Raw genomic sequence first — 15,606 nt, forward strand, 5'->3', positions numbered from 1 at the left:
CAAAGATAATGTCAAACATTATCATGTCATCTTCAGTGGCATAGCTGTATTACAGCAATACAGAACAGTTATCTTGTATGCGTTTTTCTTTTTCATGTTCCTCTCATAACTATGTTTTGAAATAAATCTCTTCAAAGTTCTGTTGTACTTAAAGGAAATGATGAAAATTATATCACCTCTAATTAATATACATATTGATATACATAATAACACATATAATATATGTTTATGAAATGTGCTATTGATTAAAGGCTAATGGAGATAACTTGGGTGGGTGGGGTAGTTTGGTTGTGGTGGGGTTTACTCTAACCCCAATAGCTATGTTGGTAAATCACAACTTTATCACATGACATGGAAAACTTTGTTTAATCTTATTGTTAATTCACTATTTCCATTGAATTACCTGTACATATATTTTAATGAATCAGAGGTTAAATCGTCTTAATTATTTCAAAATTGTTCTATTGTTTGTGCTGTTTTTTTCTTGTTAATTTATTTTTTTCTATTCTTTCTCTCTTACATGCTGCAGTTGCAAATATATTGTGGCGAGAGCAAGGTACTAATATAAATGTTTTCTTCATATTTTTCTATATTATAATGAAATGCTCATCTTTTGTTCCTAGGTTGTTTCATTATTTTCTCATAGTCTACAGTTACAGTAATTATCTTCCTCCCTTGAAATATTTGAGGGATTTGGTTTAAAGAAAAAACGTAGTGGAAAATAATCCTTTCAATGTGGGTGCCTTTATGAACTGTTTTTCCATTTGGAGAAGGAGGAGAAAATAAACTGATCAAAAATTTTAGACAGTTACTCAAAGGAATAGAACAAGAAACTCAGACGTAAAATGCAGGCCTTTGTTTGCTGACATGATAAAGCTTCCCACCAATCAGCTTATATGCTGTTGATCTTGTCTGAATCATTCTTACTTGTGAAAATTATAATCTCTGTCAGTTTAGTTAAAATTGAGTTTCCTGCTTCTTAGCAAGACAAAACGTTTTCTTCTTTACATACTCAGGAGGGGTTTGTGAATGTTGGGGTAGGGAATAGAGGTTTGTGATTAGTTTTGTGATAGACTGAAGAATAAATATAAATACAGACAGTATCAGATGTTAATAGCATAGAAAACATGGAAAGTATATTTTACTAGTGAAAATAGGTATTAATTTTCATATACATACAAGATAATATTTTCGTAAATCATACTGCAGAAAAAGTGTCACCATGGAGAAATATCAAAATATCACATAATTTAAGTGAAATTAAGTGTTGTTGTGAGCTCTCATCTCTTTGCTCTAAGTATCTGGATCTTAAGTTAAAGTTTTAATTTAGGAATTTATGTATTTCAGGAATAGGAAATGTTTCAAGTATTTTCTTTGAAGTATTGATAATACTATACACGGCTCAGGTTTTGCTGTGAATTCATGCTGCAAATTATATTTCTATGTGTTTCTTAAATGAATATTTTAAATTAATTTAAGAATTCAAAAATTTGTTTTCATTTGCCTAATTACATACTAGACTTTAGCATTTATCAGTATGTTTACAAATATGAACTAGGCTGTTGGTTTTACATGTACATTTATATATATATTCATATTTTATCAGTTTCTCAGCTGGTATAAGCAATCACTTGATTGCTCTGTTGGCCTTGCAGAGTGTAAATGATGTGTTCAGAGTTTCATACAATTTCACTGTTAAAAGTTAAACTGATAAACAAACAGATGCTTAGCTCAAAGTTTTCAAATGTATGGTAGGCTCTCTGCTTATTGGGAAAGTGTTCATCAAAGTGTTCCCTTGTGTTTTATCTTGAACAAAACTGGAAAAGAGTGTGTAAGAAAAGATTTTGAACGTACCTTAGAATGTAATACAATGACATAATGCATACACAAGCATAAATATATCTCTGTACATTCGGGAGCAAACCCAAACCATCATTTCTTTTTTCCAAAAAGGTGTTAGCCGGTTTTAAACATAGAATCACATTTGTCTAAATGCAGCAAATATATTTAAAATTGTTGTTGTTGCTTCTGGCAGAGAAACTGCCAGTACTATGTTATGTTGGGGGAGGCAGGGAGAGGAGAGAGGGCTTGCAAAATTACATGAGATGTCCTGAGAGGAACAGCTCCTGTATTTGTAAATAACAGGCTTGCCTAAGTGATTAGATATTTATATAGATATTTGTAGATGAATGCTCAAAGGAAGAGATTTGGGGTCATAAGCATGGGGATTATGTCACTGGATCCACAGGTAAAGTTCCTTATGTGAACTGGCTGCTCTGACTCAGGAGAAAGGGCATTTCTTACTGCGTCTCTTTCACTGACTTTGAAGAACATTTTAGTGAACGTTACTATCTGGACACCAGGAATACAGCCATAAAACTTTGGGTTGTGCTGCCGTGCACAAATATTATCTGTAAATTAGCAAGCCTGCTTTGGAATATTGTCAACTAAGGGGGACATTTTAGGAGTCAATTTATTAAATGACTGTATCACTTCAGACTATTGGCTGATTTACTTCCTCACATTCTGGTATTACTTATTCTGATAATAACTATAATACACTTTAGGGCGGTGGGTCCAGGGAGAAGGGAAGACCTTGTTTCGTCCCAACCAGATATACATATTTATTTTTCACTAAGATACAGTAAGTCAGTTGCTCAGCTATCTGTGATGTTCACTAGAAGGGGCAGCTTAACTTCAGACTTGTCTACAAGTTCCAGCAGTTCTTACAGGACACAATGTCAGGCACTTTCTAAAGAAAGAACTTGGCATCTTATCTTATATAGGGTATGTGCTTTACCTGCAAAGGCATACACAGGTATCCCATTAGCTAGTCTGAACATATTGTAAAATATTCCTTATGCCCTTGATATGCTATTAATAGATATATGTGATAGAAAGTTAGGAAAGCCCTGCATGGAGACTGTTCTTTCCTTCTTTTTAGGACAACTTGACCAGAAGTGGGAATGATTCTAGAAGATTTCTCAAAGATAATTGAGCTTGCTGTTTTTGGGCATGGCCTTGCAGCCCTGTGCATCTTACAGTCTTCTAAATGACCTTATTTAGACTGTGAATTTGTATGTATTTACATACATATAAACACCTACGTACATAGGTACATATGTGCACAAACCCACACTTTTTTCCCCCCTAACGTTCACATTATTTTATTTGACATTAAGATGTTTCCCTTTTCTATTAGCATAGGTTTTCCTTTGGAATTTAGAATAAGCAGAGTTTCAGGCTCAAATTTATTTTTCCTGGGTTTTATTTCTGTGATCATATGCCAAATGTTTTTATGTCAAGTGGAAGCTTAGGTACACAGGGGACATCTACTTTTTTATCATTGTAGCCCACAGTTTAGTTGTTAGAGTTTATTATAATAATTTTATAAGTAAGGTGATTTTCCTCTTCATAAAATTCTGCAAAGTCATTCATCATAGCAAATCAACAATTGTCTTAAGTAGTGCATGGTAAACTTGGAAGGATGTTCTTATTCATAAGCATGATCTGGTTCCCACCTTCTCCACAAAACATTACATCATGCCCCTCATTCAGCAACAGTGCCATAGGATTGAATAGTTCTATGAATACTTGTGTCATTTCAAATTTGGACTGAATTTCTCTCTAGCTCTGGCTTTCCAATAAAATTCAAGAGAAAGTATTTCCTTTTTGGACTAAAAGAACTGTCAAATAGAGCAAGGATTTATAACAAAGGCTTTGAACTTCTCTTTCAGTGTGATACAGAAATTATTTTAACTCTTCCATCCCTTAGGAAAAGAAAAATAAGAATACATGAAGAATATATATTCATTTTATTTCAATGTAAATTATTTCATGAGAAGACTTTCATTACTGCAGCTGTCAAACTATAGATTATATTTCTAGATCTATATTCATAAAGACAACGTCTTACCAGTGGAGAAAACTGTGAAATTCTGAATAAGAGCTTTGTTTTAATTTTACAACAGAAGATCCCATAGGATTGGTTGTATTAGCATAATACACATTAACAAACTGATCTTATACGAGTAATATGATGAGGGTTTTACTTCAATATGAGGATTTTCTTTCTTGTGATTATTTAATTTTGTATTTTTCAATGTGTGTGTGTGTTTGTTTTTTCCCTAAGGTCTGGGAATTGGGAACATGTTTTATGTTTTTTATGAAGATGGAATCAAAGTAATACAACCAGTGGAATGTGAATTTCAGAGACATATTAAGCCTAGTGAAAAACTCCTCGGTTTTCAGGCAAGTTTGTTTTGTTTTGTTTTTACATGTAGTATTTTCTCAATTATAGTTTTAATTAAGAAATGCTATTTTAGCGTTATCTGCTTGATAAATTCAGATATGCCTTCTCAGTTAATGTATAACTTATGATAGTGTACTCAAAATTTGTTGTCTTGTCTTTGATCAAATTCAAGCTTTCAGTCTTAGTTTGAGATTTAATTTATCTCCGTTGCTTTTCTTACCCTTGTCTTTCCCTTTTTTCTTTCTCTCCTTCTCTTTTCTCCCATTCCTTTCTTTTAACAGCTCTGTATCTTCTCTTTATTTTTGCCTTTTTTTTTTTTTTTTAATCTCTATTACTCAATTTTTTTTTTTTGCATCTCTATTACTCAAGGATTAACACTGTATTAAATATAATATCTGAATTAATTATTTTAATAGTTTCTTTTTCTCCACTGGATGTTTGTTTATATCATTCTATCATGTATTTTGTTTGTCTGTATTAAACTGTCAGTTGTCATGAGGCAAATCCTTATCCTGATAAACAACCTTAGAGCTCCACTAAGTTAGTAGAGATGATCAATGCTTTGACTCCAATTTACAGTTCGTATGAATAGTTTCAGTAACATTATTGTCAATGGATTTATAGTTGCTTTCACCAAATCCTGTGCATTTATGAAGTAGCTTTTATGTATATCGCTACAAAAAACAGTAGTGCATTCTCCACTTCCATTTGTTCTTTTATTGTCATTGTTTTTCCTTTACTGTTAATCAAACCGCTAGCTGACATGATGCATGTTCTCACAGGAACACTTGGTACTAGTCACTACATTGACTTGTTTTATATGATCTATTAGCTTTTAAAAATAATAGTTGTTTTTTTTTCATTATTTGGATTTGAATGAGTGACCTTGAAATGAGAACCCATGTGTAATAACCCATGAGCTGTACAGTTTGTTTTTTCCCTAATACCTAAAGCACAGCAGAACAGCACAAAGTAACAGCAGAACTGTCTCATTGGAATTTGCCTCTTCAATTTACATTATTGATGTCAAAGGCTGCTGTACTCAACAGCAAGATTTATTTTAGTGTGAATAATTATGCTTTGAACAGCTAATCATACCTTGATTTGTGCAGCTTAAGTGAAATTAGGTTGACACAGCCAAAAATAAGCCAAAGAGCTTTTTTATGGCTGTTTAATTCAAAACCTGATTATTTAAGAAGTCTGTTAAAATTTTATCGGTCTAAAGTGCAGGCTAGATTTTAAATGTATTTTTATTGAAATGTGGTAATAATCAGGATGGATAAGTCAGACTTAATTCCTTCTTGTTGCCTTCAAACATAAATTAGCATAATAATTAACCCCCCCCCAACCATCCCTAAAAAAGAAACCAGGAAAGCAGACTACTTGACAGCTTTCATTTTTAAGTAGGTGTAGACTTGTGCTTCTTCGGGTATCTCTGGTTTGTCATAAAATATATAGCCAGAAATTAAGCTTTGTACTCATGCATGCATGTCATTTTGCCCATTAAATTCAACAATATTTCTACATATTCTTCTGAACACCAAAAACTTCTTCCTTCACTTATAATAGAAGTTAATAAATCTTTGTTCTTGCAAGAAAAAGAGAAAAAGATGAAATGTGAACTTAAAAGAATTTCTTGCATATACTGTTAATACTAACAGTAATACATATAATAGTACATAACTGAAAACCAAACCAAAAAACTCATGGAGCTTTAGATAACTGTTGCCTCCTTTGCAGAATGTCTTATCTTCCTCTTTGGAAAAATCATTTTCTCTAAATAATGATAACAAAATGGCTCAGTTCTATCCCATGGTCAAATTTTTACCTAGCTCAGTATGTGACTGTTTAATGGTAAGAGCTGGTGTTGTAAATTGTTTGCTATTAATTCTCTTCAACTGTCATATAACTGCTAATCAGAGATGTTGCTATATTGCATATTTTTAAGTTGCTTTATATAGCCTTTCAAATCTATGGTGGCTATTGCTAAGAGAATCTGTGTCACTTAGCTCTTAATATAGATGTATACCTATAGGAAATCATTTCGTGCTTGCTTTAAACTCTTCAATTTCTTTACATTTTTCTCAATTAGCTGCTCAAACGATTAGTAAAACTCCAGTAGACCTGTATCACCGTCAAATATTTGTTAAAGTGTAGAAACATTTCTAAATTTTGCAGTGCAGTTTAGGTACTAGAAGTGAAATACACATGATACTGCAATGTTCCTTTCTGGCTTTCCTGTTTACTTGTCAGCAAAATAGAATTACCTTTATCTGAGCTTTTGTAAAAGAATGAACTCTGGTGTTTCTACATGGCATTGCATTGTGTTTTGAATGAGTGGTGCGGTATTTACACATGCTTATTTAGCTATGCTAATTTTCCTAAGGTAAATACAATTTCTCAATAACGATATACTTGAGAACTCTTATCTAAATATTTAATTGCCTCTTATGCAATTGAGTGTCAATACAGTGAAGCACTTTAGTGTGTGCCTAACATGGGAATCAATTAGACTTTTATTGTGTTTAAAGTGAAGGAAAAGATTTAGCGCTTTACTGGATCATCTTGGTTCACAGGAAGTTATAAAGAGCTTCCTCCACTCCTTCTCAGAATCATTTAAATTACTGGAATATTCTAAGTAAGTACCAAATGAAAGGTGACTTTTATTGGGCTAATATTGACAATTCTGTTTAAACTGTTGTCAAATAGATCCTTATCCATGCTCCAAGTACAGCTTCTCAGCAGTTAAATGTATTCTCATTCTGAAGTGTTTGGGGCATATTCCATACTAATATGGAACCTCTATTTATATTCTGCAAATTAATATTATCCAAAGCCCTTGAATTCTAATTCTTATGCAACAGTGTATTTATTTTACCCTCCAGTTAAAATAATTGGGGAAGGGTGGGGGAAGGCAATTTAAAAATGTTGAGATTGATATAAAAATCATTCAGGGTTCAACATAATTCTGATTCCCTTTTTATTACAAGAACTAACACATCGTGGCCATATTTCAGAATAAAATAGATATGTGTTTGAATAAACTGAGACTTCTAATATTTGAAGTTGAATATGTGCTAAAGGTTGGAACAGAATGCTTAATTTCATAATAATATTCAAAATGTTACTATGTGCCAGAGCAAAGTTTCCACTGGATGTAAACTTGAGACACAGTAATTAGTCCACAGAAATTTCTTTTGTTTACATATTTACACTCTTGTGACACAGGAAGTGTAGTAAATGCATAATTGTTGAGGAAAAAAAATGAAAAAGGTCCACAGTGATTTTCACTGTTGAATAACAAGTATGTTCATCATTTACAACTTTCTGTTGTAAGATGGAATAGGTGATGTATAAATTCAAACCTGGACAGATACACTCCTGTAAATGTTATCTTACTATTAGCTAATTAAAGCATAGGTGGAGTTTTCATTATACTGCTTAAAGAGATTTACTCAAATTCTTGTTAAAACACATAGGACTCTTGCATTAAGTCTAGATTTATAAACAAGGAGTTTGCACACAGAAATCTGTAAACATGTGTTTTCTCCTGAGAATTTTGCCCCAGTCTAGTTTAAAAAAAAATCTGTGAGGATTTATTTTCCTCCGTTTGCTGACATGATGTAGGGTGAGACACTTTTTGATTAAAAGTCTGGGAAAAAAGCAATGAAATAAGTTAATGTTCTATCAGATGTTAGCTTTTTTAGAGAATGAATTAGGAAAAAGTAAATTGCTCATATTTTAATTAGAAGAAGAAAATGGTGGTTTTATTCTTATATTTCAAGGAGAAATTATTTTAACCAATTACCCAACCTCTGGGAAAATTAATATAGAGACTTAGAATTATTGCTTCTAACGTCAAAGAAATCTGAACTGTCTAATCAGATAACTGCTAACTTTTCAAAAGTAAGATTTTGGTACCATTGATTGAAGTTATTTCTGGAGCTTCTAGATTAACGTGAATAAGAAGGGAAACAACTGCATAAACCCACTGCTGCTGAGGAAAAAGTCTATTTTGGATATGAGAATTTGGGTGCATATTTTTTACTGTTGCTTCAGAGAAACACTTTTTTTTTTTTTTTTTTTTAATTTTGGAGCAGAGTGAGAGTTGCCATTGTGTTATAGGAATTTATAATAAAAGCAATATTCTAAAATGAGTAAATTGAATTTGTATGTGTAAATTTATCTTTCTCTATTTTTTACTTTTGATCTAAGACAGTATGGTGCTTTCTTCTTGCTGTACTGAAGTGGAAAAGAAGGATTGAGTTTTATGAATTATCTATGTGTTAAGAATCATGCCCTGTAGTTTCTAATTTAAATAAAATATGTGTATGCATACATCTACATACATATATACATATATGTTATTTAGGTATGTAATCTTTTACATTGAGAGAATATTTGGAAATACATTTCAATCAGTGTTTTAAACTCAGATTCAGGAAAATAGCTCTGTCCTGGTATACCTCCACAGTGGGAGGTATGATTAATCATTTACACTAATCTATATGATGCCATGTGCGAGGAACCTGAATTCCTTCAGTGGGAGTTGGTGCTATTTTTACATGGTATGTTGAATGTGCCTTTGTAGAACAACAGCATCAAAAAATGAAGAAAACTAAGGTGAGTTTCTAAGAGAGATGACTGGAGAGGACACAGGATAAACATTTAAAGATATAAACATTTAAGGATACATTATTTGAAGTAATTGTTTGCTGAGGACACAACAGGAATGTTTGTGAGGACACAAAAGGAACAATCTAAAAGTAGTTATCTGTTTAGATAAAGCATGGAACTAAGACAAGGCGTATTTAGAATAAATATAAAGCACAATTTGAGATCAGTGAACAATCTTCCAGTTGAAGTGACAGTTGCACAGAGGGCGAATGACAGTAGATCTGATGATTGCACGTAATATTAGAAACACACTTGTTTATGTTGACACTTCACTTTATATAATGAAAAGCTTTTAGCCAAGTTTAAGAAAAAAAGTTTTCTTTGTCACTATGCTTATTGTTCTTTAAAAACAGATTTTAAACCTCTCTAGAGAGTGCATGGCTTTTTTAGCAGTGCAAGATATATCTTACTCTTTATATGTCTAAGTTCTGCTGAAGGTCCTGATTATGTGCCATCCCATGGAACCTGAGTTTAGTAACTTTTCCTTATCAATGTGATTTCTGAAAGACCTTCGCTTTGTTGAGGTTTTAGAACCACATAGGAACAAACAGGGGCTATTGATCTTCTGTAAAGAAACGCCTTCCGTTAGAGCTCAAAATTGATTTATTTCTTATTTGACATATAAAGATTGAGTGTATTTTCTCAAATGTACAGAGTCACAGCAGGCAAAGAATGTTGATGAAACAGAAAAGTTGGCATTGAAATGCATCATCTACTTCTTGAAAACATTGATTAGTACTGGATATGCAGTCATTGGTCACAGCCACCATAGGGAAAAGTCCCTTTTCACAAGGGAAATGTCCACCTAGTTGACCAAAGGAAGCCAGCTGATGTAATCGTTTTGGATTTTAGCAAAGCTTTCAATAACATTTCTCACAGTATCTTTCTGGACAAAATGTCCACCATACAGCTAGACAAATATATAGTACAATGGGTGAACACTTGGCAGATGGGTCAAGCTCAAAGGGTTATAGTAAGTGTGGTTATACCAGGCTCTGATGGATTCTGCATCTGGAAAGGGACAATTGTGGATATACATGTGCAGACTTGGGGATGAGATGGAGAGGAGCCCCATAGAAAGGGATCTGGGGTTTTGGTTGATGGCACATTGAATATGAGTCAGCAGTGTGCCCTGGCAGCCAAAAGGGCCAGCCGTACCCTGGGATGCATCAAGCACAGCATTGCTAGCCAGTCGAGAGAAGTGATTGTCCCTCTCTTCTCTGCACTGGTGCAGCTTCACCTCGAGCACTCTATGCAGTTTTGAGCACCACAGTATAAGAAGGACGTGAAGCTGTCTGAGAGCATCCAAAGGAGGGCTGAGAAGACCAGTTTCTAGATGGGAGGGAGAATGTCTGAAGAGCAGCTGAAGTCCATTGGTTTGTTCAGCCCAGAGCAGAGCAGGCTGAGGCGAGGCCTCATGGTGGCCTGCAGCTCCCTCACGAGGGTAGCAGAGGGGCAGGCACTGAGCTCTGCTCTTTGGGGACAGTGACAGGACCTGAGGGAATGGTGTGGAGCCAGGACAGGGGAAGGTCATGCTGGGTGTGAGGAAAAGGTTCTTCACTAAGAGGGTGGCTGGGGACTGGGACAGGCTCCCCAGGGAAATGGTCACAGCAGCAAGCCTGTTGAAGTTCAAGAAGTGTTTGGAAAATACTCTCAGACACATAGTCTGTTTTTTTTGTGGTTCTGTGTGGAACCAGGAGCTGGACTCCATGATCCAGAGAAGTTGTATATGCCTCATCCCCAGAAGTGTTTAAAGCCAGGTTGAATGGGTCTTTGAGCAGCATGATCCAGTGGAAAGTGTCACCGCCCTAGGCAATGGGGTTGGAATGAGATGATCTTTAAGATCCCTTCCAACCCAAACAATTCTATGATCCTTGTGGGTCCCTTCCAACTCAGGATGGTCTGTGATTCTATGATGTATTGTTCTGTCACATTATTTTTCCCCTTCATTTAAAAGGAGTCTAAGGCTTAAAAACAGAATTATTTTTAAAGATCTCTTCAATTCTTTCTGTTCATTCTACACTGAAGTCATCACCTGCTGACATAATTATTTTCACAGTGACCAGTTATGATGCGTGACACAGAGCATTTTAAATTAGGAGGAATAAATGCTAAAAAAAATAATAATTTTATTTTGTTGAAATTGTCACTTGCAATGAGAAGAAGAAAAATAAAGAGGGAAAAGAGGAATAGGTCAGGAAAACAACAAAATAAACCCTTGACACATGTTGTACCTCTCCATGCAGAATATTTTTCAGCTTTTTGTTTTTACGTAAAGTTGATATCTGTTATAGGAATAAATCATACTATTTCATTAAGAGAATTTCTACATACGGTATTGTATTTGTCCAAATATTTTTTTTAATTTTGATAAAAACAAAACTTTACTTAGAATAAATAGAAACAGAGATATAAATACCTATATATATGATGAACAGTAATACATTTGCAAAATATAAATAGTGAACATAAACTAGGAGAGTTAGTAATTATGGAATATGGAGTATGATTTCACTGAAGTCAACAGGAATTTTGTTTTTGTTTTAATTTAATCCTTTTGTAGGGATGGAAGGACAGAGGGGTAAGGAATGATAATTTGAAGCAATTGATTTATATGGCGTTTAAGACTAGCGTGATAGGTCTCTGGAATGTCTTACAGCACGAGCAAACTTCTGATGCAGTGGATCAGTACTCCATATGACCAGAAAAGCAAATGCCTCTAATTATTGTTGCTTTGTCCCGTGGCAACATGCGCCACATCTCCTCCTCTTCTCTTGGCCTCCAGCTACACAGTCATCTTTCCAATTTTATATTTCTGCATCTTGTACCTGCCTTACTGCTGTGTCCTCAGATGTAAGCCCTGTCTATAACAGCATTTCTTTGCAGTTTTACTGTGATGATGCAGAAGGGGGAGTTGCAAGCTCAGTACAGCAATGAGATATTGTGCATCTAATTTGTGTGCATTATTTGTTTGTTATTTTTAAAAAGGTTTCTTGCTTACTTTATTTCTACATGTATTATTGTTTCAAATGGGATTCTTTCTCAGGACATGTGTAGAAAACACACATCGTTCCTTTGAGGACAGAAATGCTAATGCTGCCTGAATGTATTGAAGTATGTTTTACACTTAGAGTGCTTGTGAGTAGCACTGTTTACAACATGCATTTTGGCTAGCCTCAATATATGTCCTGATGTCAACTTGTCCTTTTTCCTTCACTAAATTTTCTGAGATTTGTATTTTACAGTTAAAAAGGGGGAAGAAAAAATATTGATATTTTTCTAATTTGCCTTTATCTATTGCATTAGCTGTTCTGATTCTTACACTTTCTCAGTTTCTTTTGAAATCTAGGATGAAGTTTGTCCCAAAGCTGATGGAAATCCTGTTCAGCGGTGTGTATGGGCAACTGCTGTTAATGTAAAAGACAAGTTCATTTACGTGACTCAGCCCACACTCAACAGAGTACTTATTGTTGATGTACAGTCTCAGAAAGTTGTACAGGTATTTCTAATTTTTGAGTTGATGTCTAATTTGATGTCTAAGTTTTTTTCATTATATTTTGGAAAAAAAAAGATGCCATTAGTTTGAGAGTAAACAGTATCTGGAAAAAAGCTCATTTACATTTAACAACAGTTTGTTTAATTATTGTTCCTGTGAATAGTCAGTTGGCAGGGACAGAATCAATATGAAAAAATACCTCTTACAAATATTAAGTAGTTGGGGAAATGTAGTTCTTTGGAAAATTTCTGAATTGAAGTACTTTTCACTTTAAATTGAAGGTATAGAATAGTATTTTATCATAATGGAATTTAACTGTTTTGACAGGAAAGGTCAGGGGGTTAGGTTGGCTACAGAATGTGGAGGGCTGTTACTCAGTAAACTTTCAGATAGAGAAATTTCTGTAATTGTGGAAGACACAAGACCATGCTTAGCCGAGATCGGAGGCTGTGATCTGGAACTTCTCTATTCCTGTCTGCCATGTAGGTAGTACTGTCTGTTTCTCAGCCTCTGAGATACTCTGGAGATACTCCAATAGATTGGAGATACTCTGCTTAATCAAAATAATTCATTGGCTAAAAGAGAGAAAATGATGCTATGGTACAGAGATTAATTAACTCATATGGTTTGTAAAAGACCTTGTAGTAAAGGCAATGCTAAGATACATACTAGAGTTTGGAGCAGTACAATTGCTTCAAGAGAGCCTGAGAGTCACAATATCATTCACATGGTCAGTAGCTTCATTGGGATGGAGTAAAAATTGAAGTTTGGTTGCCATTATAGAAATAAAATACTATAACCAATCTACTTGTGGCTTTTCTCTTACTGTCTCTCTCCTATTTTTTTTTTTTTCCTTTCTCCCATTTCCACTGGCATCAATGCATTATAAGTGGTGTCAATGTACTGTGAGGTTAAATGGGGGACACAAGGCCAGGTTTTATTCTGTTGAATTGTCAAAGGCATATGAGAATGCATTTAGCAAATCATAGCTATAAATCCAGCATATTTTAAATTACTTTCTGATTATTATTTAAAGTCTTAAAATATTTATGTTTACAAGGCATATCAAAAAGGCAAAATGTAATTATTTTTCTTATTTGGTTTCTGCCTAGTGTTCCTACCGTACTACACTTTTTTTTTTCTTTATATTAGATTATATTTCATAGTATAGTCTTTAGTTTTTCAGGCAGGTGTCACTTGAACAGAAAGATAAGTTTTATTTGGCTTTCAGTGGTAAAGAAAGGCTTTCAACACAGGAGTGTCAACATTCTTTTGGGGCTTGTGGTTTTTTTTATTGTTTTGTTTCGGCTTTGTTTGGTTGGTTTGGTTTTTATTTGAGTACATTACAGATCATACAAAATCTTCTTGAAATTTGCTTTAAAAGCAGGGCTATGCTTTTTCTGAAATAAAATTATTTCCTGGGCAAAAGCTCTGAAGCTAGTTAAATTGTTAACAATTCTGCTCTGATTCTTTGAAGAAAGAAAACCTGTATGAGAGGTTTTCTGATATAGAGGTTTTGATACCACATTGAATGTTCTGCTTCAAATTTTAATCATACAAATGATTACAAACTATACATAACATCTACAGAGTTACTTATAGTATCATCACATCTATCACCAGTGTGTTTTTTTAGTTAAATATAATATGGATTTGTATTAGAACTCTAATTTATTTTAAATAAAAAATACTTAAATAGAGATTTTCTTCAGCTTTTTTGCCTTCTCTGGCCAATAAATGAATGAAAATCTTTAATATAGAGATTATATATATATTAGAATACATATATAATGTATATTAGTATAGAATTTTAAAAGAATAAATAGTAAAACTGTAATTTTTAAATAAAATTACCTTGACAAAAACATTTTAATCCATATCACTTTATATTCTTTAAACATCTATATTTACTACCTTGTATATCAATTGACTCAGTAGACATAGCTGCACTAAAAACCTTAGCCATTCCAAATGAGGATGGGGATGGATAAAATGCTTTAAAAAAAAAAAGTTAAACATAAAAAGTTATTAATATTTTTGTTCCCTTTCTTCTTTTTATTTTATCGTTATTATTATTATTGTTATTATATAGTTAAGTTTACCCTTTGCATATCAGAATTGGTTTTCTGAGAATAAGACTTTTTACAACCAATTTGATGTACTTCTTCAGGAAGAGACATTGAAAAAAAATTCTCACTGCAATCCTCTTATTTGAAGAACTGGAATTTCTAGCAATGATTTCCCTGGTCTCCAACTGGCATTAATTTGTCATCTTAATTTGTCAAACTGATGAATGATATTTCAATTCAATTGCATTTATTAACATTTAGACTTCAATGACAAGAGAGACAATATTATGCCTTTAGAGCTTACTGAGATATGTTAAAAAACAAAAAAAGTTGGAAGCTGTTTTGAACTTAGTATTTATGGAATAGTTTGATCAGATTTCAGATTTGCTTTAAAAGAGATTTGTAATTGTTTTATTAATTGTTTTATTGTATTATAATGGTATGCCTAGAGATACTTAACCTTACATGTTAACTATAGAGTAAAATTCAATAAATTAGCCACCAACTAAAAGTATACCCCTCCACAACAAAGATTAGAATAGAGGGATTCTCCAGTTCTTGTATGGAGTTAGATTAAATATTCAAGTATCTGTAATGGTCTAGGCTTTGTGCCTTATTTCAGTGCTCCTCAAAAGGCATATTAAGTTAAACCAAATACTACACAAGCCTTCATGCTAATCAAGGGCCAAACAACAACAACAACATACAATTCACCTTAAAAAAAAAAAAAAAAAGTCTTGAAAAATGGAATAGCATCGCTTTTTCATTACTGTAATAATAGCCAGGTCACCTTTGAACAGCCTTTTTTTAGGAAACATATTGACGTGGTTTTCTTTATTATGGTCTTTTGTTTGAAGTACTATCATGCACGTTATATTCATTAATTTATGCTATAAAAGTTAATGAAGAAAATGTATATAGAAGTGTACATGTATACATCTAGATAATGTAAATAACTAGGTTGTACGATGATTTTTTTTTCTAAAAAGATACTAGAATAGCCATTTTAAATTTCAATATATGTTTCCAATCTAGGGACGTGGGTGGTGTATCTTTAAGGAGGTATTCATAGGTTTTCTGATTTAGTCAGGTACATCTAAATCATAGCTTTT

General features: G+C 33.4%; 1 protein-coding gene across 2 annotated transcripts in view; it reads left to right on the forward strand.

Annotated features, from left to right (window-relative positions):
* Positions 1–15,606, forward strand: part of FSTL5 (follistatin like 5) — a 318,901-nt gene that overhangs the window by 277,090 nt on the left and 26,205 nt on the right. The window contains exons 11-13 of one of the 2 annotated variants that reach the window (XM_032187504.1): positions 530–556; positions 4,133–4,251; positions 12,279–12,428. In XM_032187504.1, coding sequence (XP_032043395.1) covers positions 530–556; positions 4,133–4,251; positions 12,279–12,428 — 296 coding nt within the window. The remainder of the gene's footprint in view (positions 1–529; positions 557–4,132; positions 4,252–12,278; positions 12,429–15,606) is intronic. The other variant, XM_032187505.1, reaches the window with a different exon arrangement.

Source organism: Aythya fuligula, chromosome 4 (genome assembly GCF_009819795.1).
Source record: "Aythya fuligula isolate bAytFul2 chromosome 4, bAytFul2.pri, whole genome shotgun sequence".
NCBI lineage: Eukaryota > Metazoa > Chordata > Aves > Anseriformes > Anatidae > Aythya > Aythya fuligula.